The sequence below is a fragment of the Bubalus kerabau genome, chromosome 14, assembly GCF_029407905.1.
Source record: "Bubalus kerabau isolate K-KA32 ecotype Philippines breed swamp buffalo chromosome 14, PCC_UOA_SB_1v2, whole genome shotgun sequence".
NCBI lineage: Eukaryota > Metazoa > Chordata > Mammalia > Artiodactyla > Bovidae > Bubalus > Bubalus kerabau.
In genome coordinates, this window is record NC_073637.1 from 60,350,432 (window position 1) to 60,377,416 (window position 26,985).

General features: G+C 39.3%; 1 protein-coding gene across 6 annotated transcripts in view; it reads right to left on the reverse strand.

Annotated features, from left to right (window-relative positions):
* Positions 1-26,985, reverse strand: part of OXR1 (oxidation resistance 1) — a 440,707-nt gene that overhangs the window by 257,648 nt on the left and 156,074 nt on the right. For 5 of the 6 annotated variants that reach the window (XM_055546450.1, XM_055546449.1, XM_055546451.1 and 2 more), the window contains exon 2: positions 13,885-14,081. In XM_055546450.1, the coding sequence (XP_055402425.1) occupies positions 13,885-14,081 (197 nt within the window). Of the gene's footprint in view, positions 1-13,884; positions 14,082-26,985 lie in introns of those variants that run through there. The other variant, XM_055546457.1, reaches the window with a different exon arrangement.

Here is a 26,985-nt window from a genome sequence, read left to right on the forward strand (position 1 = left end):
ATTCAACATCTGAATTAGTACAGTTTTAAAATAGCTCACTGAAAGCCTACTCGCATGTAGGTGTGCACATGATTCGCAGTGACTCTATTAGGAACGGCACTGAAACATTTATAATTGGGTTATTCAAAGTAATTAACTGTGGTCAGCATCCTTTCAAAACCTCTGGCAGAAATAGGAAATAGAAGCATGTCCCTCATCTGTGCCTCACTTTTAACTATTTTCACATCCTTCGAAGTAATATTCTTTTGGGCAGAGTTGTGAATGAACATGGTCAAAATTTTATTGAGGAGTATGAATTTTTCTTTTTTTTAATGTGTAAAATGTCTTTAGATATGAAGTATGAAGAAAAGCCACATCTTAAAAAGATCACATGATAAGAATTGTTTCTTTAAATATATTTTTCATTGAGATATAGTTGACATAGGCATTTATGAGTTTCAAGTGTGTGACATAACAAGGGGATATCAATAGTCCAACTTCTGAATATTTGTAAGATCCTAGAAATGCTTTAAATTGATGATTTTTTTAAAAAATGGAAATACTGGGGAAAACTGAACATATCAATTCACTGTTTAAATTGCCATTATTGCTGTCCCTGAATATTAAAAATAAAGTAGATATTTCTTAATAATCTGTCATTTTTTTCCCCTAGCCATGGTGAAATGGGAAAGTCTCTACAAGCATTGGTGGGTGTAAAGGACACGTTTTGATGGCCGGGACTGTTAAGGACTTATTTTCATAGGAATTCAGCAAATTTCAAATAGGATCATGATTAGTTCTCCACCACAAAATAATGTCCATTATAATTATTCCCCAATTTTAACCGATTTAGCTTTAATTAGGCTGCTTGGAAATCATTAAATGAATTGGCAGGTACAATTTGTTTTTAATAAGTTATAACTTATGCTGTAACTCAAACACTAAACCAACATTAGAAGCTCAGGGGAACCTCGGGGCATTGACATTTCTTAATCCACTGATCACCACCATAATTAAAGTGTGTTCCTTGATCCTGGGTTGATTACTTCTGACAGAGAACAATAATAAAATTAGGGGAAAGAGCATAAGACAAATGTACAAAATTTGATGGAAACTTTATAAACTAGAGTTGGCGAGCTTCCATAGCATGTTATGAACATTACCAATCTATAGGGGGTATCAAACAAATGTCTTTTTCTTCTTTCTGAGTATACCTACTATTGCTTAGTAAACTTTAGTTAAAATTGTATAAACGTTTCATTAAGAAATCTGATTTCTCTTGAAAGAAATAAAGTGTTCATATTTATTCTAGAGTGGAAAGTGAGTTTTCATCTGTGAGTTGTCTTAGGTTTCACGTTTTAAAGTGGACTTTAAATGGAAATTTAAAAATGACACTAAATAAAAACCCATTCAAATTCCCCTCTAGCATATACATACCCACAGACACAGATTCTCATATACTGGATAATACCAAGGTCTGCTTATCCTATAAGTGAACAAAAAACTGAACTTGGATTTTCAGCTATCTTTAAATTCCACTATATTAGTAGAAAGGGCCCATTCTATTGCAATGTGATGCTTCTACATATGGGTATGTTTGTGCTTAGTCACTCAGACACGTCTGACTCTTTGCAACCCTTTGGACTATGGCCCACCAGGCTCCTCTGTCAATGGGATTTTTCAGGCAAGAATACTGGAGTGGTTGCCATTTTCTTCTCCAGAGGATCTTCCTGACCCAGGGATCAAACCTGGGTCTCCTGTGTCTCCTGCTTATTGCAGGCAGGTTCTTTACCTACTGACCATTGGGGAAGCCCGCCTCTACATATGCACCAGTCTTTAAAACTTGTTAAAATCCCAGGTCCATTTAGGGAAGTCCAGATTCCATGTATAACACGAAGCTCAACAACAGAATAATTTTCCTTAAATAATCTTCTGACCCAGAAAATATAAGAAGTCATCAAAGTATCAGAACAAACTTTAAAACAAAGTCATTTTTCTCAAGAACATAATTTAATTTGAACCCTCAGAGCAGTTATCCATTTTGTTTTTGTGCTTACAGATAGTGACCTGCATGACAAGTTGGTCCTTCTGATTAAATCAGAAAGACTTCCTGCTTTTACATGAAGAATCTTCTAGCTTGGAAAGAAGGTAGGTGCTGGTTCAGTGATGACCTAGTTTTATGCTGCAGAATGTATTGCCTCCAGCAAGAGTAGTTTTTTCCATTTTTTTCCCCCCTCTCTCTCCCATTACAGTATTTTTCACTTTAGAGTTGATCTTTTTTATTCATATAATTAAAAAGTCTGGATTCAAAATGAGAGGCATATAAGTTATGTGATGATACTTTAAAATGCCTGGTGTATTGCAATTAAAAAGCAGTTAAATATGTCTTGCTTTCCCCTTTTCAGAATTTCGAAACCAGTTATTACTGCTTTAATTTTACCAACTACTCAGAAGAATTCCCAGGGAACCCCTAATTTTATAGACGCTCTTTTCGATATATAAGCAGCCTGGGGTTAGCGAGATACAAATTTGTATTTAATTGTGCTTCATTAAGTTTGGAGGGTTGAAAGTACTCTATTCTGAAGGCAGGGCAAAGGACAAGATCAGTGTATGTCAGACTTTTTCAATTCCAAAGACGAGTAATAGTTCAAAAGAATAGTTTAGGGATATTTCCTAACAATTTTGACAAGTGAGGAGGTTTAAAAATAACACATCTTATTAAAAATTTCTGTAAGCCAGAAAGAAAAACACCAATACAGTATACTAATGCATATATATGGAATTTAGAAAGATGGTAACAATAACCCTGTGTACGAGACAGCAAAAGAGACACTGATGTTTAGAACAGTCTTATGGACTCTGTGAGAGGACTCTGGAGAGGGAGAGGGTGGGAAGATTTGGGAGAATGGCATTGAAACATGTATAATATCATGTATGAAACGAGTTGCCAGTCCAGGTTCGAGGAATGATACTGGATGCTTGGGGCTGGTGCACTGGGACGACCCAGAGGGATGGTATGGGGATGGAGGAGGGAGGAGGGTTCAGGATGGGGAACACATGTATACCTGTGGCGGATCCATTTCGATATTTGGCAAAACTAACACAATATTGTAAAGTTTAAAAATAAAATTAAAAAAAAAATTTCTACAGAAGTAATACACATATTATGTTATCATTTCACAGACATAATGTTAAAGTATCATCCATCTGGAGAAGGCAATGGCACCCCACTCCAGTACTCTTGCTTGGAAAATCCCATGGACAGAGGAGCCTGGTGGGCTGCAGTCCAAGAGGTCACAAAGAGTTGGACGTGACTGAGCGACTTCACTAACATAAGAGAGGAGTTAAGAAAAGAAAGACAGGGAAAGAAAGAAGGAGGGGAAGAAGGACAGAAAGAAGAAAGGATGAGTAAAAAAAAGGAAAAGATGGTCACTTTGGTCAAATAAATGTAATTTCATGAAAAACTAGTATTTTTTTTTTTTTAATGCATCTGTTTCACCATCAGTGGTATGGACTAGCACTTGCAAAACCACTCACTGAGATCTCTGTCAATGGTCTAGTCTCATTTTTGTTTTTGAGAAAAGAACCTGACCTGAAAACATTTAGAAGATAAGCTGTTTACCATTAGTTATCAACCTACTTAGATTCTTTGCTTGGTTTTGCCACTATTTCCAGTGTGATTGTGAATAAATCTTCAACTTTCAGACACTTAGTTCCACAGAATGCTACCTAGTGGCCATAATAAGTATCCACTCATTAATGTTGAGTGGAATGTTATTAATATAAGCATTCACCCAATTCAACATGTATTTGTTAGTAACCTAAGACACAGACAATGCATATGCTAAAATGCTGTGGATTTATCCATGTGATCAAATTTGGGGAAGGGGTGGCCAAGTATGGGGGGAATTCTAACACTGTTCTAGGCAGAAGGAAATACTTCCATAAAGCCCATGACACATCATACAGAAGCATGGCTAGAGGGCAAGGCTGGGGTCTGAGACTAAGCTGGACAGCAAACTGGGGCACAGAATGAAAGGCCTATAGAGCAACAACCTTATCTGGTGGGGAATGAGAAACTGCCTGCTAAAAACCAAGAGATAAGCGAGCATATCCACAAGGATGAGGAGTGGAGGCTGGCTTCATATATGCAGGAGGGAAGGGATCATGGCACCTCATTCAAGCCATATCTTTAATGCTCAACAACAATTCATTAATATTCATGGAGAACCTCCAAGGTCTAGGCACTTAATACAGACAACTTCATATACTCTTCACAGTAGCCCTTTCGGGAAGCACCAGTTTTTATTTTCTTTTATAAGTAAAGACACTGAGCTTTGAGTATCTTGTTCATGGTTTAAGTATTTTGTTCATGGTCACATAACTGGCAGGGGGAATGGGATTCCAACTTAGACATCACATTTCATAGGCCAAGTTCCTCACTGATCCACCCTGCCTTTGGGAGCAGAAGTAGGAACTCTGTAAGTACTATGGGATGTGTGACTATCCTTCTGCCTTCCTGCCATGGGTCAAAACCATTCAGGATCTCAGAGAGCTGATCTTAGCACTTTTCCAGGCAAGTTGATGCCTAAACCGCTCTTAAGACATAACAGCTATACTTCAGAAAACAAAACCCAAACTTCCCAGTACACGTGCTCAATTTGTTACAGTCCCTTGATACTTCATTTTGATATTCTTTGCTACAACCTATTCTTTTCTTAGAAATGAAGAACATCTGGGCACCTCCTCTTTAAAACAATGCTGAGAAGCTTGAGAATCACTAAATTTCCCATCAATCATCTTCTTCTTCATGCTGCAAATATCAATTCTTCATGTTACGAATATCAATTCCATTAGTCTCTTCATAAACTAATTCTATGCCAAGTGAAAAACAACTCTTTGAAAAAAAATCTATTATTAATACATCAAATGCCCTGTAATTGAAACCAGCCTAATTGATTTCTCAGAACTGTATCATTTATTTGCTAGAATGTTTACAAAAATTGTATAAGATTTAAACACATTTTACCAAGTAACTTTTCTATTGCCTTCTTCCCTTAACCTGTTTTACTGTTCTTTAAAAACTTATCATTCTTTGACAATGTGTTAAATATCCCATTTATTTATGGCCTGTTTTTCCCAGTAGAATATAAGCACCTGAGCACTTGGACTTCATCTTATTTTCTCTTGTGTTACTGGCACTTCACATAAGACCTGGTATGTACTAGGCATTTAGTAAGTACTTATTCAATTAATAAGTGGATAGGTTAACAAATGAAGGAACATATTTTCATATATGGAAAATTCTGAGTTAAACACATGCACTAAATAAACCCTGAATTTGTTCCTCTGAATACAACTAGAAATTACTGTGTAAAGAATAGTGACTGGTTCATCATAGGTGGTATCCAACAAAGAGAAGGTGGTGCAGTGAGATTAATACAGAAAGGATAAAAAGTAGAGACTAGGCATAAGGGCAAACAGGAGATTAAAAGGGGTGAGCAGACTGTTAGTTCCCTTGACAAGGTGAGGACCTGAACGTAAGTCTCAACAGAAAGAAAGTTCCAGAGGTATTATTCAGACACCTGTTGGCCAAGGAGTCCCCTACTGGCCCTGTTTGGAAACCCTGCAGAGCTAGGAACCTGGGAAGGCTAAACTCAACCCTTTTCTGTCTTCTCCTTGAACTTGCAGAGAGCATTTAAATACTGTAAGTAATTCAAAAAAGGGCTTAAGTATAAGATATGACACCATTCAACTCCTAGAAGAGAACACAGGCACAGCGTTCTCTAACATAAATAGCAGCAACGTTTTCTTAGGTTGGTCTCCCAAGGCAGAAGAAATAAGAGCAAAAATAAACAAATGGGACCTAATCAAAGTTATTAGCTTTTGCATAGCAAAGAAAACCATAAAACAAAAAGACTACCTAAGACACAGCAGAAAATATTCTGCTAACAATGCAACCAACTAGGGTTTAATTTGCAAAATATACAAACACCTCATACAGCTCAATATAAAAACAAAACCCAAACAAACCGACCAAAAAATGGAGACAAGGCCTACATAGAAATTTCTCCAAAGAAGACATACAAATGGCCAACAGCCATATGAAAAGATGTTCAACACTGCTAATTATTAGAGAAATGCAAGTTAAAACTATAATGAGTTTTCACCTCACGACAGTCAAAGCAGCCATAATTAAAAGTTTACAAATAATAAATATTGGAGGGGGTATGGAAAAAAGGAACCATCCTACACTGTTGGTGGGAATGCAAATTGGGGCAGCCATTATGGACAACGGTATGGAGGGTCTTTGAAAACTAAAAACAGAGTTAACATATGATCCAACAATCCCATTCTTGGCCACATATATGCAAAAGACAAAAACTCTAATTTGAAAAGATGCATGCACCGCAATGTTCAATGTAGTGTTACTTACAATATCCAAGACATGGAAGCTACCTACATGTCCATCGATGAATGGATAAAGAAAATGTAGTATATGTATGTGTGTGTGTGTATGTATGTGTGTATATATATATATGGAATAAAGCCATAAAATGAATGAAATAATGCTATTTGCAACAACACGGATGACCTGGAGATTATCATACTAAGTGAAGTAGGAGAAAGATAAATATCGTTTAATATCACTTATATGTGGAATCTAAAAAAAATGATAGAAATTAACTTATTTACGAAACAGAAACAGACTCACAGATATAGAAGACTGCCGCTGCTGCTGCTGCTGCTGCTGCTGCTGCTAAGTCGCTTCAGTCGTGTCCGACTCTGTGCGACCCCATAGATGGCAGCCCACCAAGCTCCCCGGTCCCTGAGATTCTCCAGGCAAGAACACTGGAGTGGGTTGCCATTTCCTTCTCCAATGCATGAAAGTGAAAAGTGAAAGTGAAGTCGTTCAGTTGTGTCTGACTCCTAGCGACCCCGCGGACTGCAGCCTACCGGGCTCCTCTGTCCATGGGATTTTCCAGGCAAGAGTACTGGAGTGGGGTGCCACTGCCTTCCCCATAGAAGACTAACTGTGGTTAAAAAAGCGGAAGGGACTTCCCTGGTGGCTCAGATGGTAAAGCGTCTGCCTACAGTGTGGGAGCCCAGTTTGATCCCTGGTCGGGAAGATCCCCTGGAGAAGGAAATGGCAACCCACTCGAGTCGTCTTGCATGGAAAATCCCATGGATGGAGGAGCCTGCTAGGCTACAGTCCATGGGGTTGCAAAGAGTCAGACACGACTGAGTGACTTCATTTTCACCTTCACCAAAGGGGAAAGGTTGGGGGAGGGATAAATTAGGAATTTGGGATTAACAGATACACATTACTATATCTAAAATAAACAACAAGTACCTACTGTATAGCGCAGGGAACTATATTCTACATCTTGTAATAAGGTATAAAAGAAAAGAAACCCCCCCAAAAAATGTATGTATAACTGAGTTGCTTTGTACAACAGAAACTATCACAACATTATAAATCAATTATGCTGCAATTTAAAAAAATAAAAATGAGGGCTTTGCTAACTCTAAACTTTTTATTTTCTAGCAGATATCAAGGTTGTATGATCTTATTCACTGCTCCTCACAGCAGGGGTTCCAATCCTTCTCTAATGCACTGAGTTTTCAAAGCTCTTCCTTAAATAGAACTTTTAACAGGTCTCCTCCCTCTTCCCCCACTGAGAAGGGCAAGGATCTTCACCTCCACCTCCCCCAGCACCCCTCTCTCACTCCTCTGTCCCATCCCTAAAGTTTATTGAGCACTTACTGTGTGCCTCACACTGAACTAAGTGCTGGGATTAGTGAAATTTATGGCATCCTTCCCTCCTCATAAGAAGTGACACTTGGTATGGAGACAGACAACACAAGAAGATAAGGAAGACAGGTAGGTGCCAGATGCAAGGCAGCTGATAAACAAGGACAGTGGAGGGTGGTGAATAGCGGCCGGATCTATGCAGTCAATAAAGAGCCCCTGTGTTTATACAATCTGATGTGATTTGTCCATCTTTTGGATTCCACTGCACTTGGAGTGAACCTACCCTGCCCTTCCTGCTCCTCTCTCATGTCTCCTCTGCACCCCACCCCTCACCATGGCACTGGGGGGCATCTGTCTTGTGTTCCACTCAATGACGTGCCTGCTTTAATCAGACACTCCCTCTGCCCACACCCCCCCCCTCCACACACACACAATAAACACCTTGAAAGCAGAGATCTCTGTTTTACTCTTTTTATTCTGAACAGCATCTGCTATCAGGCCTCCCACAGCCAGGTCTGATCGGAGATTAATCAGCATTTAATGTTAATGAATGGCTCTGATTACAGAGCATCTATTCAAGAGCTGTCCCACTTCCTAACTTTCAAGGGGAAAATCTCAGAACGGAAAGAAATGAGCACCTTTTACTAACAGTCACAGATGCTGGAATTTTGGCTTTAAGACGCTGAACCAAGGAACAAATATTACTTGGACCGTACAAGCTCAGCTTAGGGAGCGATGGGACACTTTGGGGTCCTGTGTGCTTAGTCTTCTTCACTACCTCTACGCCTACCTTACAGCTCTTTCAGAAGTCCTTGCATGTAGTTCTCTGGATTAAAGGTAGCAAGTACATGGAGTATGAAAAATGAGTCTATTATTTGATTTCATCTTCCATCTGTTTATTTTTTTTTTTTCCTTCTTTTTCCTTTTGGACACAGCACGAGGCTTATGGGATCATAGATTAGCCGAACAGAAAGCAAATTTAGGACCTTGGCAGTGAAAGTTTGGACCCCTAACCACTGGACCACCAGGGAATTCGCTCATCTTCCATTTTTAAAAAATTTTTTTTGATTTGATTTGATTTGATTTTTTAACTTTACAATATCGTATTGGTTTTGCCATATATCAAAATGAATCCACCACAGGTATACATGTGTTCCCCATCCTGAACCCTCCTCCCTCTTCCCTCCCCATACCATCCCTCTGGGTTGTCCCAGTGCACCAGCCCCAAGCATCCAGTATCGTGCATCGAACCTGGACTGGAGACTCGTTTCATATATGATATTATACATGTTTTTTAAGTAGGGATTATGTTTTTCAAGGCTGTGCAGGTTCCTCATATAAACTGCCAAACTCAAATGGCTTTATTGAGCACGAACAAAAATTAGAGTAGGGAAGAATTCTATTCTTTTTTCATCTGTTTAGCCATTAGAGCTAGTCCACTAATTTAATGTTGTATTATTCTAGTTCTAATTAGCACTTTCATTTAAAAATAATCATAGAATTTTAAGTATGTGAAGAACTTCAAATATCTAGCCCAGTTGTAGGTCACAGCTCCTTAACATAACACGCAATCAATTTAGTGAGGTAAATTAAATGACTACATTAAATTTAAATGACTGCATTTAAGACATGAGAAAATAACAATTATAATGAATAGAAAGGAAATGTTTTATGAAAATTTTTTTCAGCTGTGTTGTGGTTGAGTGTACATGGGGTAAGTAGTGTAAAATGTGTTAGGCAAAATGCTAAAATAGTCCCCAATATTTCTTACCCCTCTCACCCTTCCTGTGATCCCCAGGCCTGTGATGGTGATAGACATCACTCCCATGATTAGCTTTTGTTGACTTTCAAACATGGAGATCATCTCTGTGGCCCTGACCTAACTACATAAGCCCTTTAAGGGCAGAAAGCTTTCTTGCAAGCCCAAGGAGAGAAAGTCAGAGATGCATTATGGGAAGTATCTGACACACAGTTACTGGCTTGAAGATGGAAAAGGCCACATGACACGGAAGAGAGTAGCCTCTGAAAGCTGAGAGTGAAGCTTCAGCTGATCGCCAACAAGGAAAAGGGGACCTCGGTCCTACAAAGGAAAAGAATTGAATTCTGCCAACAAAAGGAATGAACTTGGAAGCATTCATTCCTTTTTTTGGAGGTCTATCCTTCCCTAGCTGGACCAATCTGCAGACAAGAACTCAGCCCAGCTAATACCTTGAGTTAAGCCTTGTAGATATACCCTGAGCAGAGAACCTAGGCATGCTATGTGGACTTCTGACCTATACAACTATGAACTGATAAATGGGTGTTGTTTTAAACAGCTAAGTTTGTAGTAATTTGTTTCATTGCAATAGAAAATGTATACAGTATTTTACATGGTCAATTGTAAAATAAAGAATGCAAAAGAAAAAAAATACTCAGAAAGACCAATTTGCTATAAATCTATCACTGTACAGATGAGAAAGTAAAGGTCAAGTGTTGGTAAATAACTGTGCAAGACTGTACACTTGGTGACAGAAGCAGCACAGAGAAAGCTCTTTCTTTAGCCATAGTCCTGATACAGTAATTACAATTGTTTAAATTTAGCTAAAGACTCATATATCTCATATTGAAAGAGAAAAGCTTTTCCCCTACTTATTTCAAAACAACAAAATTTTATTACACTTCTTGTAAGATGAATTATTCTCCTACAAAAAGTAATGAATTTATGCTGTGCCATGTTTTGGTCTCTATAATAGGCTTAATATATTTCTGCTGCTGCTGCTAAGTCGCTTCAGTCGTGTCTGACTCTGTGCGACCCCATAGACGGCAGCCCACCAGGCTCCCCCGTCCCTGAGATTCTCCAGGCAAGAACACTGGAGTGGGTTGCCATTTCCTCCTCCAAATATTTCTGCTATTAAGAATAAGTAAGGACCTGAATCTACTGCCTACACAAGGAAGCACTAATTCCTCTTTGTAGAGTTCTCTCAATAGGAAGTAGATCCATAAACAAGTTCATGAGGGATAGAAGCTGAGAGATCAAAAGAAATTTCTAGAAAAGCTACTGCAGCCACTCAGCCACTAAGGGACATTTAAATAATTCCAAAAAAGTTTTAGCTCTTTTTGAAAACGTCATTTATTTTTAATTGAAGTTCTCTTTTAATTTAAAAATTTTCTGAATTATTGCTTGAATTTTCATAAATCACTGAAGTATAGTACCACACTTCATTCACAGAGTCAGCTATCTCTGGCCCACAATTTTTTGTCTAATTCCTTTAAGGTTCTATCTCTCATCCATAAACAGAGACTATAGTACTTAACAAGACTTGTGAAGATCAACTGAGATTGAAGGAACTTAACTTATGCCTGGTATTGAGAATTACTCATAAATGGCAATTAAAATTATTGTTGTTTATCACCAACACATTTACTAAGGGATACTAAATAGACTTGTTCTGCAAAATGATCTTTCAACACAGATGATTTACATGGTTGCTAATATTTCAATCTTGAAAATGTCTCCAGGTCCAAATTAGTAGAAGGGTGATATCAAAAAAGGAAAGTTGACAATTCTTATGTCTATTTTAACATACAGACATGTCACTGACAACAGTTATGAATAAAATTCTTGCAAATCCAATACTTAACCATTCACTAGTGGCAGGGCTATTTAAAATAACACAGTTCATCTTTCTGCAATTCAAACTTATGATTTAGACTTTTATTTTTCATGCTTAGCTCTTCATTTCCTTTGATCAAGCTGGTCAATTTTTTGCTCTCATGTTCTCATCTTTAAGGAATACTGAAGTTGTAAGATAAGTTTTGTTTTCTGAAGGAAAAATACTGTAATCTTAGCTGGTTAATACATGAGAAAAGCAGCAGATGGTTGTGGACATGTTGAAAGATGCAAGGAGAGGACACTGGGAAATGGAGAGAGGCAGTTATGTAAATGTCATGGGCTTTTGCAGCTGATTGCTTTTTAGAACTCTGCTATTTTAAGTTTTACAAATGGAAATAAGTTCCTGTCTACCCTCTCTCATATCAAGTCTCATTATAGGTGACCACTGACATCCTGAAAGACACCCATTAAAAAAGTAAGACACAAATAGCTTCATCTGGAAAGAGGAAACCTGAGAATAGATATAGGAAGAAGACATAATGGGAAGAGAAAGCATGGTTTTAGGCGCCAAATCCTGAATACAACTAGACATACATGGAGGCATCTCTTTAAGTGTGAAGGAAGTAATTTAACCCAAAGACAGAGTATAATGACTGCACAAAGTCACATAGAAAACTGGTGTGGGAATCTGAGTAGAAAACTGATATGATTACATTTCTAGATAGAGACACTAAAATATCTGAGAAAAATAATACAAACATCCCATATTGGGAGCGCAGGAGTATTGGATACCATGTAAAACATGAGCCCTTTAATGTAACTTTGGTAAAACCATTAAGCCAACAGCATCTACTGTTAGGGTTTTTGGTGATGATTAAATCTCTCCAAGAGATAATAAGCAACACCGCTGCATCCATCATCTTCTTGGGTAAATTCATCTCCCCCATGTATGACCTCTACCATATATACGTCTAGCAACTTTTGTCTCAATTAGACCAAACACACTGAAAATTGTTATTGAGAGGTAGAAATCAAGGTCAAAGACATGATAAGCAAACACTGGTACATGAAAGTGGACAATAAAACTTATTTGTATTATCTCAAACACTTTATTTAGGTGTTAAAGTTTAGAATTATAGGATATTATTCTACTTGAGAAAAAAGGGACACAATGTAGATAGGTTAATTATAATACTGAATATAATATGAATGCTATGTAAATAGTTCTGGGTGTACAGCAAATTTTGGATGGACATGAGTTTGAGCAAGCTCCAGGAGTTGGTGATGGACAGGGAAGCCTGGTGTGCTGCAGTCCATGGGGTTGCAAAGAGTCAGACACGACTGAGCGACTGAACTGAACTGAATGTGGACAGACCCTATCCCTAGCCTACTACCTTATCATACAATGGGATCTGGACGTGATTCACTCTCTCCAATGTAAAGTAATGTGCAAGGTGAAAACAGACCTACAACATAATTCGTCCTTCTTCAGAATGTAATAATTTTCTATTTTCTTGGTGACTTTTTAGTTACAGGCTGACATCAACCACCGCCTCAACAATGCGACAGAACAGGGTCAGCCACTTGAGAGCCTGGAGGGAGAATGAAAAGAACAAAAACCCAAAACCCACAGAGAAAACAGCACTGGCTAAAGACTGGCAAAAATGAAAACATCAGCACATAAGCTTAAAACTTAGAAAATCGTACATCTATATGTAAGTTACTTCTGTTAGGCAGGATATAGAAAGTCTTCAGGCCTACTCTCTTACTTCACTTTGCTGGAGGCTTGTGGTGTTTTTCCAACTCTATGTTCAGGCTGTATGAGAAAATGTCCACGGAAACTACCAGAAATACAGTTGCCCCTTTGTATCTGCAAGTTCCACATCCACATATTCAAGCCAAACAAGGATTGAAAATATTTGGGGAGAAAAATTCAGAAAGTTCCAAAAAAAAAACAACTTGCAATTGTTTTACACCCAGAACGATTTACATAGCATTCATATTCTATTCTGAGAAGGCAATGGCAACCCACTCCAGTACTCTTGCCTGGAAAATCCCATGGACTGAGGAGCCTGGTAGGCTGTAGTCCATGGGGTCACGAAGAGTCGGACACTTACTGAGCGACTTCACTTTCACTTTTCACTTTCATGCATTGGAGAAGGAAATGGCAACCCACTCTAGTGTTCTTGCCTGGAGAATCCCAGGGACTGCGGAGCCTGGTGGGCTGCCGTCTGTGGGGTCACACAGAGTCGGACACGACTGAAGCGACTTAGCAGCAGCAGTATATTCTATTTGGTATTATAAGTAATCTCGAGATGATTTAAAGTATATGGGAGGATGTGTGTAGGTTCTATGCCAATATTATGCTGGTTTATATAAAGGACTTGAGCGTCCTCAGCTGTGGTGTCCTTTAGGGGTCCTGGAACCGATCCCCATGGATACTGAGCAACAGTTACATATATTATATAAACAAGGCGACATTAACCACAGCCCCTCACATTCATGGTTCTGATTGAATAGACGTCATCTACTCATTTGCATAAATCATGGCACTCACCAATGGTGTAGAACCTCTTCAGCTCACTTCTTCGGGAAGGATGTTTCTGGGAATTTGCTGCGTTGTTCTGTTCTTCTTCAATGATGGGCGTCTTGGGTGCCGGGGGCTTACTGGCTTGTGGCATTTGCTTTCCTGCACCAGCCAAAGGGTTGAACCCTGGAGCAGTAATATCCACCGACTGGGACTTTTTCTTCAACCTACAGGTAGAGCATACCACATGTGATAACTCCTGACTCCAGAGAGACACATTTTTTTTTTCACATTTATCTCCATCATAATTTTTGTCAACAACTGAGCTACATTTGGCCTTGAAAGAGAACAAGGTTTATTCAGAAATTACAGATCTTCCCTACAGTATTTTAAATCCTTCAAATATTTTTGAAACCAGTTGAGGGGAGGGGATCTTCTAATCAGAACATTTCATTAAAATACATTCAAATGAAAGGTGATAAAGGACTTTAACTGTTCGAATAGCAAACTAAAATCTGGCTTCAGACAAACACAAGGCACTGAGGAATTGCTTGAAGTTTTGAGCAGAGTATTTTTTAATGTCACAGTAAAACATTAGTTGGAAACAAATAATTGCAACCCCCAGAAGAATAATGAAATGTTTATCTGTATAACTAGAGGCTGCCAGTGCTTTTCTGTGTCATTGGTAACAGCATCTTAGCTGGAAAAATTGCAGAGTTTATACAGTTTCTCCAGATACTCTTAATGACAGTAAGCATACTACTGCTCCTCCTAAACTTTAGAGAGCAGACATAGGTCTAATAGGAAAAGCAAGAGAGCACAAGAGCATTTTTCTTGGTGTAAAAATAATTGGTAAGTGATATGCCTTAAATTCAAATACTTCAAGCTACACAACCTGATATTTGTAACGTAACTGAACCCTAAGCCCAGCATACCCTCGGTGCTTGGTACTTTTGGAGGCTAATGTTAAGTGTCATTTTCCAAGCCTTAATTCCCTACAGAAAACTAGTTGACAGTTTTATCGGTTATGGTAATCACACTTGCACATTTGCAACTTCCTAAAAGTTTCATAAAATTTCACACCTCTAGGTTTTAGTCAAGCTTTTCCAGTGTATTAGCTTCACTTTCTGCCCCACTGGTCAGACCCTTCTCCTGCTTCTACACTTGGCTTACATGTGGCCTTCTCTTGGACACTTTCTATGACACAGACCTTGGTGGCCTGACACCATTCTGCATGGGAGGTTATTCATAATGAGCTCTCAACAAGTCTTTATTAAATTGAATTTATCAGAGAAAAATCTTTGTTAAAGGAATAGAATATGCCAATTATTAAAAGATTCTTTAATGAAAGCAGTGTTTATTCAAATTTAGTCATTTAATTATCACCTGTAGCATATCTGCTATATTTCAGTTCAGTTCAGTTGCTCAGTCAAATCTGACTCTGTGACCCCATGGACTGCAGCACGCCAAGCTTCCCTGTCCATCACCAACACTCAGAGCTTACTCAGATTCATGTCCATGGAGTCAGTGATGCCATCCAACCATCTCATCCTCTGTTGCCCCCTTCTCCTCTTGTCCTCAATCTTTCCCAGCATCGGGGTCTTTTCAAATGAATCAGTTCTTCGCATCAGACAGCAAAGTATTGGAGTTTCAGCTTCAGCATCAGTCCTTCCAACAAAAATTCAGGACTGATTTCCTTTAGGATGGACTGGTTTACATACTATCTATGTGATCTACTTAATATTCATGAAAATTGACTTGCTTTATGAAAATTGCCAACAAGTATATTAACAAGTGCTAGACAGCACTAGTCATGAGACATATAAATTAAGATCACTTCACACTCAAAACAGACCACCAGACTGGCTAAAATGTCAAAGACGTGACATGAAGTGTAGTGATAAGGAGCAATTGGAATTCCAGGACATTGACAGTGGAGACCACTCTGGGCAAATTCCTGCCACGATCTTAGCTGAAGGCATGCATCTTTTGTGTCACTTATTATATTCTTAGTATTTATCCTACACAAATATAGACATATTCACCAAAAGGAATATTCATAGAAGCACTATTTATGAATACATAAATATCAAAAACAGCCCAAATGCCTTACTAACAGTAGAAATGGGTAAATAGGTTGTGATAATACTTATAAAATGGAATTTTATACAGCTCCTGAAATGAAAGAACTACACCTGCTTGTAATGACATGGATGGGTCTCATAAAAATAACTTGAGCAAAAGGAGGCAGACAGAGAAAGGCTCATGCTATGGAATTCAGTTTATATAAAGTTCAGATAGAACTATCAAACTCTCTCTGCTATTAAAAGTGTGGCTAGTGGGGAGTTATTACATTGACAGGCTTTTCAAGTGGTGCAGTGTAAAAGAATCCACCAGCGAATGCAGGAGGTACAAGAGACACAGGTTTGATCTCTGGATTGGGAAGATCCCCTGGAGAAGGAAACGGCAACCCAGTCCAGTATTCTTGCCTGGAAAATCCCATGGACAGGAGAGCCTGGCCATGGGGTTGCAAAGGGTTGGACATGACTGAGCAACGGAGCACACACACATTACACGGACAGAGACAGGAATGGCTTTCTGGGACTCTGGGACTGTTCTGTTTCCTGATCTGGGTTCTGGGTACCAGGATGTGTTTACTTTGTGAAAATCTCATCATCTACGGTTTCTGCATCTTTTCTGAGTATACAGTACACTCCAATAGAGCTTCCATTGGAAATTGGCTAAATTTTTAACTTACTCATTTAAAATCAAGATTATATATAGTTACTGAATAGCTGCTTGCCCCAAAGCAGCAAGTAAAAAGAAACAGAATGAAAGTCTTGCCTCTAGCCTCCCAAAGACGGCCAGAGTAGAGTGAATCTAAAGAAGAATCCTTTCCTCACTGGGTTGGCTGGACCTCGTCCCCCTGCTTTCCGTGAACTGAGTGGGGCTATTCATTCATTCCTTGAAAGGCTACTTTGCATCAGCTAATATTTTGGGGACCAGGAACACACAGTGAACACAAAGGGGCAAAATATCTGCCATCATGGAATCCTCATTCTCATGGAGGAAGACAAGTAATAAGTAACAAAACAAACCAATATATAACAAATCAGGTGGTGAAAAATGCTGTGATTAAAACAGAGTAAAAGGGATAGCAAACAAAAGTGCCCAAGCATATTGTTACATAAAGGAGAGCCAATGGAGGGCTCTTGGACCATCAGACTTTTGAGAAGAGACATGAAGGGAGAAGCCGTGAGAAATTTGGGGAGAAGTATTTCAGCAAATGGGGAACTTGTTTTTCTGCATTAGAGGAACAAAGTGACTGGAAGAGAGAAGCAGGAGATGAGGTCAACAAGATGGGGTCAACAAGATGCCCTCCATCAACAAGATGGGGTGCAGGAGAAAGAGGACAGATTATATAGAGCTTCAAGGTCATTTAAGAATGAGGCCAGGAGAGGGTCTGATCCAAGGAGGCAGGTCATGATGACTGTATATTAAAACACTTTGTTTGCTTTGCTGAAATCAGGTTGAAGGCTGTATCTCCAAGTTAAGCAAGCTGCATGCAATGACCTTCAAGGAGTCAACACCAAAAATCACTTAGAGTACCACATACTTGAGCAAACGGGGGTTTACTTTGCACAGGATTATGTACTTATTAATGCCGTGGTCCTCCAATATCATCATTCTTGTCCGAGTCTGGAGTTTATGCACTGTAGCTAAAAGTTACAGTAGTACTGTGAGCAGCATTAAGATTAATAAGTTAAGAAACAAGGTGAAGGTCATCGAGGCAACAACTTTGATTTGTTCCAACGTGGTTTTCCAGAGAAGCACAGTTAGGCATACAAAGATGTAGACTACACTAAAAATATATTAAACCCTAAAAACTCTAAGAAATCACCAATATTTGACCATTTTCACCTACAGAAATGCTAATTTTCTATAGTGCATTTTATAAACTTTATTTCAAGATCAAACGAGTTTCAGCATAAAGCAAGTTTTTTTGGGAGGGTGGGGTGGGGAGAGGTGGTACAAAGGAGTAGGAATTGAAAGGAAAGGTGCTGCATTTTACTGAAAGAAATCCAACTGCTCTTTGTCTGTGTGCATGCTTTGTCACTCAGTCGTTTCCGATTCTTTGCAACCCCATGGACTGTAGCCTGCCAGACTCCTCTGTCCATGGAATTTTCAAGGCAAGAATACTGGAACGGGTTGTCATTTCCTTCTCTAGGGGATCTTCCCAACACAGGTATCAAACCCACGTCTCCTGCATTAGCAGGCAGATTCTTTACCACTGAGTCACCTGGGAAGCCCAACTGCTCTTTAGTTCTCAGGAAAGATTATTTTCCAAATGTAAATGTGACAAGTTTTATCTTCAGTCCACAGAGCAAACTATTTCATCACCAGAAACTGCTTACATTTTATGCTGGCCTGCTTTAGAATTGATCAGAGTTGCTAAATTTATGTCTCAGGCTGGAGGACATCAGCAATGAATCTTAAATATTTGATAAAGGGCTTGATAATTAATTAATGAAACTCTCCATCCCTTCAAATACCTAAGTACTCTACAACTCCTTTTACAGCCCCTGGAATAAGCAAAGGACAAAGGCAAGCAGTCTATATTTTCTGTATTTTCCCTCTTCTTCTGCTCTTTCCCACCAGACACTCGCCCCAATCAAAACTTGAAGGTGACATGTTTCCACTGTTGTCGCTGGAGCCTGGAATGCTGCTAGCAGGTTTGTGGGCTTGCTTAAGGAAAGACTTCTATTTGCATGATCTTAGAAAGGAGAACTGTGTGGGTAACCGAATTGCTTCTTTAAGGATCCTAAAAAGGACTACTGTGGTTGACAAGGAAACCTGCTAAATGCTACCTTTGATTTCCATATTTCAGGAAAGGGGAAGTCTTTGTAAATTTTTAACAATGCTCTTCATTAAATGAGTTAAACAAATGTAAATGTAGCATAATGGCCTATGTAGGTGTATGGGAGTAATAAACGAAACTCTAGAACTAGAGACAAAAAGATCTCTCAATAGATACCAAGAGGATCTTTGTTTAATGTGCCTTGCATTACCAAAGGAAAAATAAATGTCGACTTCTTAGAAGGGGGAAAGGAACTGAGTAAAAAGAGGCGTTTCCCCCTTGGTACGGCTTCAACGGGCAGACCCCCTTGTGTTTCATCATCTTTGCCTTTTCTTGTTCCTATGTTCTTGTGAACAAACAAGGATTATTCCTACTCCTCCAAACATGTATTCCAATGCCTTCTTTCATCGTGGTAACAAAGTGAGTGAGTGAAGTCACTCATTCGTGTCTGACTCTTTGTGACCTCATGGACTGTAGCCTACCATTCTCCTCTGTCCATAGGATTTTCCAGGCAAAAGTACTGGAGTGGGTTGACATTTCCTTTTCCAGAGGATCTTCCCAACCCAGGGATCAAACCCAGGTGTCCCGCACTGTAGGCAGATGCTTTACCGTCTGAGCCAGCAGGCAAATCCTTATGGTAACAAGGTTGGACATTTTTCTGAGACTCATTTTCTTCATCTATAAAACAGGGATAAAACAGAACCAGGAAGGTTCTGAGGACTAAGTAAATATCCTATGGACAGTACCTAGCATAGCACCTGCATGGAATGCAAGTTCCAATCTCTTTAAGGGGATATAATTTTGTTCAAACTTCTATGGATGCTGAGGAAATGATATCAGCTTCTGCACAATTTTTAAAAACTTTTTATTTTATACTGGAGTATAGCCATACATATACAGGTATCCATAGCTCCGTTGATAAAGAATCTTCTTGCAGTGCAGGAGACCCAGGTTCAATCCCTGGGTCAGGAAGATCCCCTGGAAGAGGAAATGGCAACCACTCCAGTATTCTTGCCTGGAAAATCCCACAGACAGAAGAGCCTGGCAGGCTACAGTCCATGGGATCACAAAGAGTCGGACATGACTGAACACACATGCAGAAGGAAGGAACTTATGTTGACTTTAATAGAAACATAAGAAATCTTTCACTCATTTCAAGATAAAGGAGTAGAATTCATGAATATTTTGGCTAAGGGCTTAATGGACATCCTGGAGCCTAGAGCTTGTGCCAAAAGTGAGTGAATGGCTTTAAGCTGCTCATCACACAGGACTTCTCCCCAAGATGTGGGTCAATCCTCTATTTTAACAGCTTTCACCAAGGAGAAGCTTGCTCTAAGCTTCTTCATGCTGCTGCTACTGCTGCTAAGTCGCTTCAGTCGTGTCTGACTCTGTGTGACCCTGTAGACGGCAGCCCACCAGGCTCCCCCATCCCTGGGATTCTCCAGGCAAGAACACTGGAGTGGGTTGCCATTTCCTTCTCCAATGCATGAAAGTGAAAAGTGAAAGTGAAGTCGCTCAGTCGTGCCCGACTCTTAGCGACCCCATGGACTGCAACCTACCAGGCTCCCCCGTCCATGGGATTTTCCAGGCAAGAGTACTGGAGTGGGGTGCCATTGCCTTCTCCGAAGCTTCTTCATATTTGGCCCATATTACCCTGGTTTATTACCTGTCGTACTCTTCTGGTCTTACCTCTTTCCTTTCCATCTCACACTGAGGGATTTGCACCTTCCTATCATCTCCACTCTTCCATCATCTTCCCTTTAAGTCATAACCAAGCAGTACTTTTCATCTTTCTTTGTCTGTTATGCTTTTGATCTTTTAAGTTTTGTTAACTTGTTTGAATACTGCATGATAGAACTCTACCTTAAGCCTGAACTAAACTCTGGTATGATTTATGTATGTAAGAAAAAAATATTTTCATTTAACTTGAGTTCTTAACTGGAATTACTTCTCTCCCATCAAATGGAATTTAAATTGTACCTTCATGATAATTAATAGGATATGCTCCTGAGCTCTGTAGCTATCTGAGAAAAAAATTAACTTCATATTATCATTTATTATATAGTATTAGGATGCCCATAGCAATAATAGAAACCGTTGGGAAAACCTACTATAGTATAATGGGAATATTCCCTAGGTCATAGGAAAAGTTTGTTTGGAAGACTAAAACTTAGGAAACCTGGAATCCAACCAGGATATTTGGACTAAAAAGCCACGCTTTAGAATTAGGAGATAGAGAAAAATTTCAGCTCTAACATTCACCAGCCATGTAACTTTGGACAAGAACTTTGACTGGGTCTCTATTTTCTTACTCATAATGGTGGTATTCACACTATATGCCTACTTGACCCTCGAGAGTTATTGTGAACAGAAAATGTGTTAAAGTTAATGAAAGCACATTGTAAAACTCCACAGAACTCTGCAGTACACAGCAGTAGCTATACAAAATCACTCTTTTCCCAATTCACTTGGTCTATACTTAAGCGAACGTACATGTACACACACATACATGGATACATGTGAATGGCTGTGCCCAGAGACTCAAGGCTTGTAGTCCTTTCCAGTCATTTCCAACAAGAAGACCATCTGTCATTTGCACAACTCATTACTGTTAGCAAAGCTGTCTCCCTGCTTCCTAAAAGAGCTAATGCAAGGATATTTTTTGAAGTAGTAAAGCTGCTGAGAATGCAGATTTTCCAAGTTGGATACTGTGTACTGCAAAAATGTCAAGTCACTGAAAAAGAGCTTTTGAGAGCAAATGCCTGAAGAATTTTCACACTGCAAAATTAAGGGCTTTTGTTACCCCTTGTACAGTTTGACTAAAAATCAGCAGCTAAGAACAAACCACAAAACCAGCAAAAAACAAGCAGATTCAGAAATCCAACCAGAAGAAATGACAGATTGGAAACCTATGCATTAAAACAAGAAAACAATCCCTTGGGGTATAGAGTATGCCAATTACAGCCTGCTCTGTTACATCTGTAGCCAAACTATTTTTTGTGCCCCTACAAACAAGGATTAAGACATAAAATATCATTAACACGGGATCACGAATTACACAATCTTCTTTTACAATTCAAAAACAATGCAAAAGTTTCAACAGAAGTACCCTTCAGGAGTGCAAATTGGCATTGGAACCATTAATGGGACAGCAAAACCAGATACCTTGCTATAATAAGATGTTTCTAGCCCTGTATTCATTCTAAGAGGTTGATGCTGTCCTATCTTGGAGATTCAGAGAACAAAAAATTCAAGAATTGAGTCAAAGGTACAAAGATATGTAGAAATGGTTTGCTAGAAATTCTCTTATTAAAAGCAACTGAATTCAAATCTGTGAAGAGCAAGGCCAGCTGTATATAATATCAACCAAATAGAAGCATACATGAATCCATTGCTATGATAACCTAAATTTATAACAAAAATAATAGAAATTAAATCCAAAACCAATCTGCCTCTACAGAGTTCAATAAACCCTAAAGTAAATGGTTAGCCTTTCTTATTGACCCTTCATGAAAAAGACATCCAAATCCTTGAAGTCTGCCAGGTGGTTTATTTATATCTTCATGCTTATACCAGCCCAGAGAAAAGAGGCTGGAGAGAAGCATTTTTCATCAGGATGCTTACCACCAGATCAACTGAATTCCTACATTCAGAGAAATTCAGTCTGTTCATCATTTCACTCCTAGGACTTAGCACGTGTTCATGGGTGCTTAGTCACTCCAGTTGTGTCCGACTCTGCGACCCCGTGGACTGCAGCCTGCCAGGCTCCTCTACCCATGGGATTCTCCAGGTAAGAATACTGGAGTGGGTTGCCAAGCCTTCCTCCAGGGGATCTTTTCAACCCAAGGATCAAACCCAAGTCTCTTAATAGCTCCTGCACTGGCAAGCAGGTTCTTTACTGCTAGCACCTGGGAAGCCCAGGACTTAGCATAATTCTTGGCATATAGATGGGAAAAAGCCACAAGAGATAATACAAAAATGCAAGCAACTTCATGTATAAAGTCTATGAAAATAAGCTAAAAAAGTAACTAATTTTGGACAGTTTGGGGGCAGATGTAATAATCAATTTAGTACATCCCCACTCAATCATGGTAGCTTCAAAGCTTAGACAAAGGAAATTATTCCACCTCTATTATCAGCAGTATAATAAATTGGAACATTTCTTTTTTCACTAAATTAAGCCTTGTAATTTCTAAAAATACACTATGCAGTCTTGATAAATTGACATCCCTATGCAAAAATTTCAGTGGTGGCATGAAGAAGTGAAAAGATCAAGGACTCTGTAATCAAAAATTTGAGTTCAAGTTCAGGATCTACTGATTTTAAGTAATCTAATATTAAATACTTTTCTTGATTTGAAGTTCTACTTTATATTTTTGATCATTCATTAAGAATTTGCGTATTATCTTTCTACTGCTGCTGCTGCTAAGTCATTTCAGTCGTGTCCGACTCTTTGCAACCCTATAGATGGCAGCCCACCAGGCTCACCCATCCCTGGGATTCTCCAGGCAAGAACACTGGAGTGGGTTGCCATTTCCTTCTCCAATGCATGAAAGTGAAAAGTGAAAGAGAAGTCACTCAGTCATGTCCAACTCTTCACGACCCCATGGACTGCAGCCTACCAGGATCCTCTGTCCATGGGATTTTCCAGGCAAGAGTAGTGGAGTGGGGTACCATCGCCTTCTCCTATCTTTCTACTACACAGTTTCAAAAAATTAAGTCAACAGTATTAATAGTAAAATTTTTATGAGCTTCCCCTTCCGTGTACTTTCCAATTATACCACTATATTACAAGCATTCACTTTGAAATTACACAAATTTCCAATTTATTTCAGTTTTTGCCTTGGAACTTCAAAGCCTTTCAACTGGAAAATCCTGGAAGTAGAAACACATTATGCAAATCCAAAGATTAGGGCTTGAAGGATTTGGAAGTCAAATTCTTATAAATGTTGAACAGTCTTCTGTAATAATCCACAGAGATAGAATTTAATTTTATTACCTTTGATGAAATGATTTGTAACATGCTATTGCCACATCGAGTGCATTCTGTTTATTCATCTTAGGAAGAAGGAATCAGAATAAATACGCACTATTTTAAGACTTCAGGCATCTATCCAACATTGCTGGTTAAAGGAATCTATTTTTAACAGGATCTCCTATTACAAACTATCTGTATAATGCATCTAGACTAGCTGATTAAAATGTAGTTTTGCCTATGCACAACATAAGGCAACTCCAAACTTAAATCAAGATAGATTCTGTAGGTAACAATGATCTGGGCCAAAACCCAACAGTTTGCAGTTAAAATGCCAAGGTAGAACAACAGTCTCCTGTGTTAATTTCCCCAAACGAATACATGATAAACAGAAAAAGAAGTTATAAAAATATAGGTGTCTTGTTTACATGTTAATTCAGAAGCTTGAGAAAAAAAATCACTCCATTTAATTCATTGTTTCTTTACCTCTTTAAACCAAACTGTCCTGTTGATGAGTACTAAAAAATCCTTAAGTCATTCTACATATTTTCAAATAAAAATGTTGCTTGGTGGGTTTTACATGTAAGATTGCATATTGATTTTATTCTTGTGCGAAAAGGATTTTTTAACCTGCCCCATGTAGATTCTAATTACCTAGCAAAATATAGTACACCATGTCCCCCTCAATTTGAGGATCACTGGGAAATCTGTTATAATTTTCTTCAATTCACATAATAGTGGTTTAACACACGATGGTTATGAAGTGTGTTCCCAACACAACGAAGTTGGATTTTAGACCTTCAGATAAACATACTTTAAATGTTTAGAATTACATTAAATAAGTCACTGGTCTCCTTCCCAGTAACAATTCTATAAACCTACATTTACTTTTCCCCATAATTTAAAAACATTTTCCTATTATAGAAAAGGGTATGATCCTCCTCTTGTTAAAACTAATCTCTCCATGTGTTTTCTGAATCCAACTGCATCCTCTCTCCATACCCAAGGTTTCAATGTACTAACCATTCTCTTCCTTCCTGTAAATCCTGAATCAACTGACCAATAAGGACTGGAGTCAGGGGCCCATCACAAGCAGGCAGCCTGGAGCAGCAGAGGTCCTGGTGAGGCTACCCCATGTTCACCGAACATCATGAGGATGCCGTGGGCTTCGTGCCCCAAAGAGAGAAGGCAGAGGGGGTGGGGCCGGACCCCTGCAGTTCTTTCCACGGTCTGAGAAGTCACTCTTCTTTCTCTGGAGAGGCAGAGATACAGAGAGCCCAAGGTCTCTTCTAAATCCTTCAGAAAAGAAGGAAGTCTATTTTACACACACAAGAAGCGATGCAGGCAAGGCAGACAAGGTTCCTCGTACATCGCTTTCTCAACTGCACTCCTAGGTTATCTGCTTCCATCCTGGTCATGAATCTCCCACCAGCATTCAACCAGGTGCTAACATCGCCCATCGCTTCAAGAAGTCCTTTTCTTCCTTAGGCTACCATCCCATTTCTGGATTTCCTTTCTCTCTATTCATCACTGCAATCCTCCCCAATAGTGCCTCACACCCAGAGCTCTCACAAAACAATTCATTGTGGTTTTCAGTCATTTCACACAGTCAAAGGTTACTTTTTTTTGGTTTTCATCACTCTTCGCCTTAGAATGGCAGGATGTTTGGTGGATATGCAAAGCACAAAGGGTAAGGTCATGGACTCTGAATGAAGTTAGGGGCCTGGGTATAAAACCTGGCTCCTTATTATGGGATCTACAGTGAAATTACTTAATCTCTCCACAGTTTATATGCATTTGTAAAATGAACTTAATAACTGTATTTGCCTTGAAGGATTATTAACAGGGTAACTAAAAAGCAGAGACGTTACTTTGCCAACAAAGGTCCATCTAGTCAAGGCTGTGGTTTTTCCAGTAGTCATGTATGGATTTGAGAGTTGGACTATAAAGAAAGCTGAGCACTGAAGGCATGATGCTTTTGAACTGTGGTGTTGGAGAAGACTCTTGCGAGTCCCTTGCAAGGAGATCCAACCAGTTCATGCTAAAGGAGATCAGTCCTGGGCGTTCATTGAAAGGAGTGTTGTTGAAGCTAAAACTCCAATACTTTGGCCACCTGATGCAAAGAGCTGACTCATTTGAAAAGACCCTGATGCTGGGAAAGATTGAGGGCAGGAGGAGAAGGGGATGGCAGAGGATGAGATGGTTGGATGGTATCATCGACTCAATGGACAGGGGTTTGGGTGGACTCCGGGAGGTGGTGATGGACAGGAAGGCCTGGTGTTTTGCGGTTCATGGGGTCGCAAAGAGTCAGACACGACTGAGTGACTGAACTGAACTTCATCCATATAAATATTCAATGTGATCTGTACTAGTACATCTAAGTATTCAACTTTTTTTTTTTAATTGTCCCTTTACATTGAAACATTTTAGCTTAGAGCCCCTGACACATAACACTTCTAAAATTCCTTTTTTCCACCATTCCTTAAAAAGTTCCTTCGCCCCCCTCCCCCTTTCAACCTTAAGTTCTGGAATATCCAGGGGACTAAAAGAACTGGGCCTCCCTCTGCTTTGCATTCACTATCTCCCTAAATATTCTCATCCATTCCCTTGGAAGAAAGATTTCTATGCTGAAAACTCCCATATTTATACTTCCAGCCCACACTTTCTCTAGAACAGCAAACTTAAATATATAACTAGCTACTTGGCATTATCCATTACCTGTGGCACTTCTTAAACTCACCATGTCCCTAAACACATTCTTGATCCCTAAATTCACCCTGATCTCCCTTCCTCTCTTCTTCCATCAGCACATAGCACCAATACCTTCAGTTATTCAAGCCCGAAAACTAGAAGTTATATTTGTTTCCTTCCTTTTCAACAGTCTCCACTTCTAATTCATCAGCAAATTTTCTCTATTCTGCCTTCAAATTACACGTTAAGTCTCCCTACTTCTCTCCATCTTCACTACCACCTCCATGGTCATCAGCCCTCTGGGTTACCGCCACAGCCTCCATGTTGGTCCCTCTGTTAGACTTTCCTCTCTTCCCACCTATTCTTACAGCAGCCAAAATAAGCATGTTAGGCCTAAAGGAGACAAGCTGTTTTCCTGCTTCAAAGCACTGAATGGCTCCCCACTATGATATGATGCATTTCTAAACTTTTTTCCATGATCCATAAGGCCCTGCATGTCTCCATATTGTAATTCATCTGGGGCTATTCTTCCTGCTCCTGTTCTGGTCTCATTGGTGTCCTTCAAGGTTCTTGAACACATCAAGCTCTTTCCTGCCTCAGGACCTTT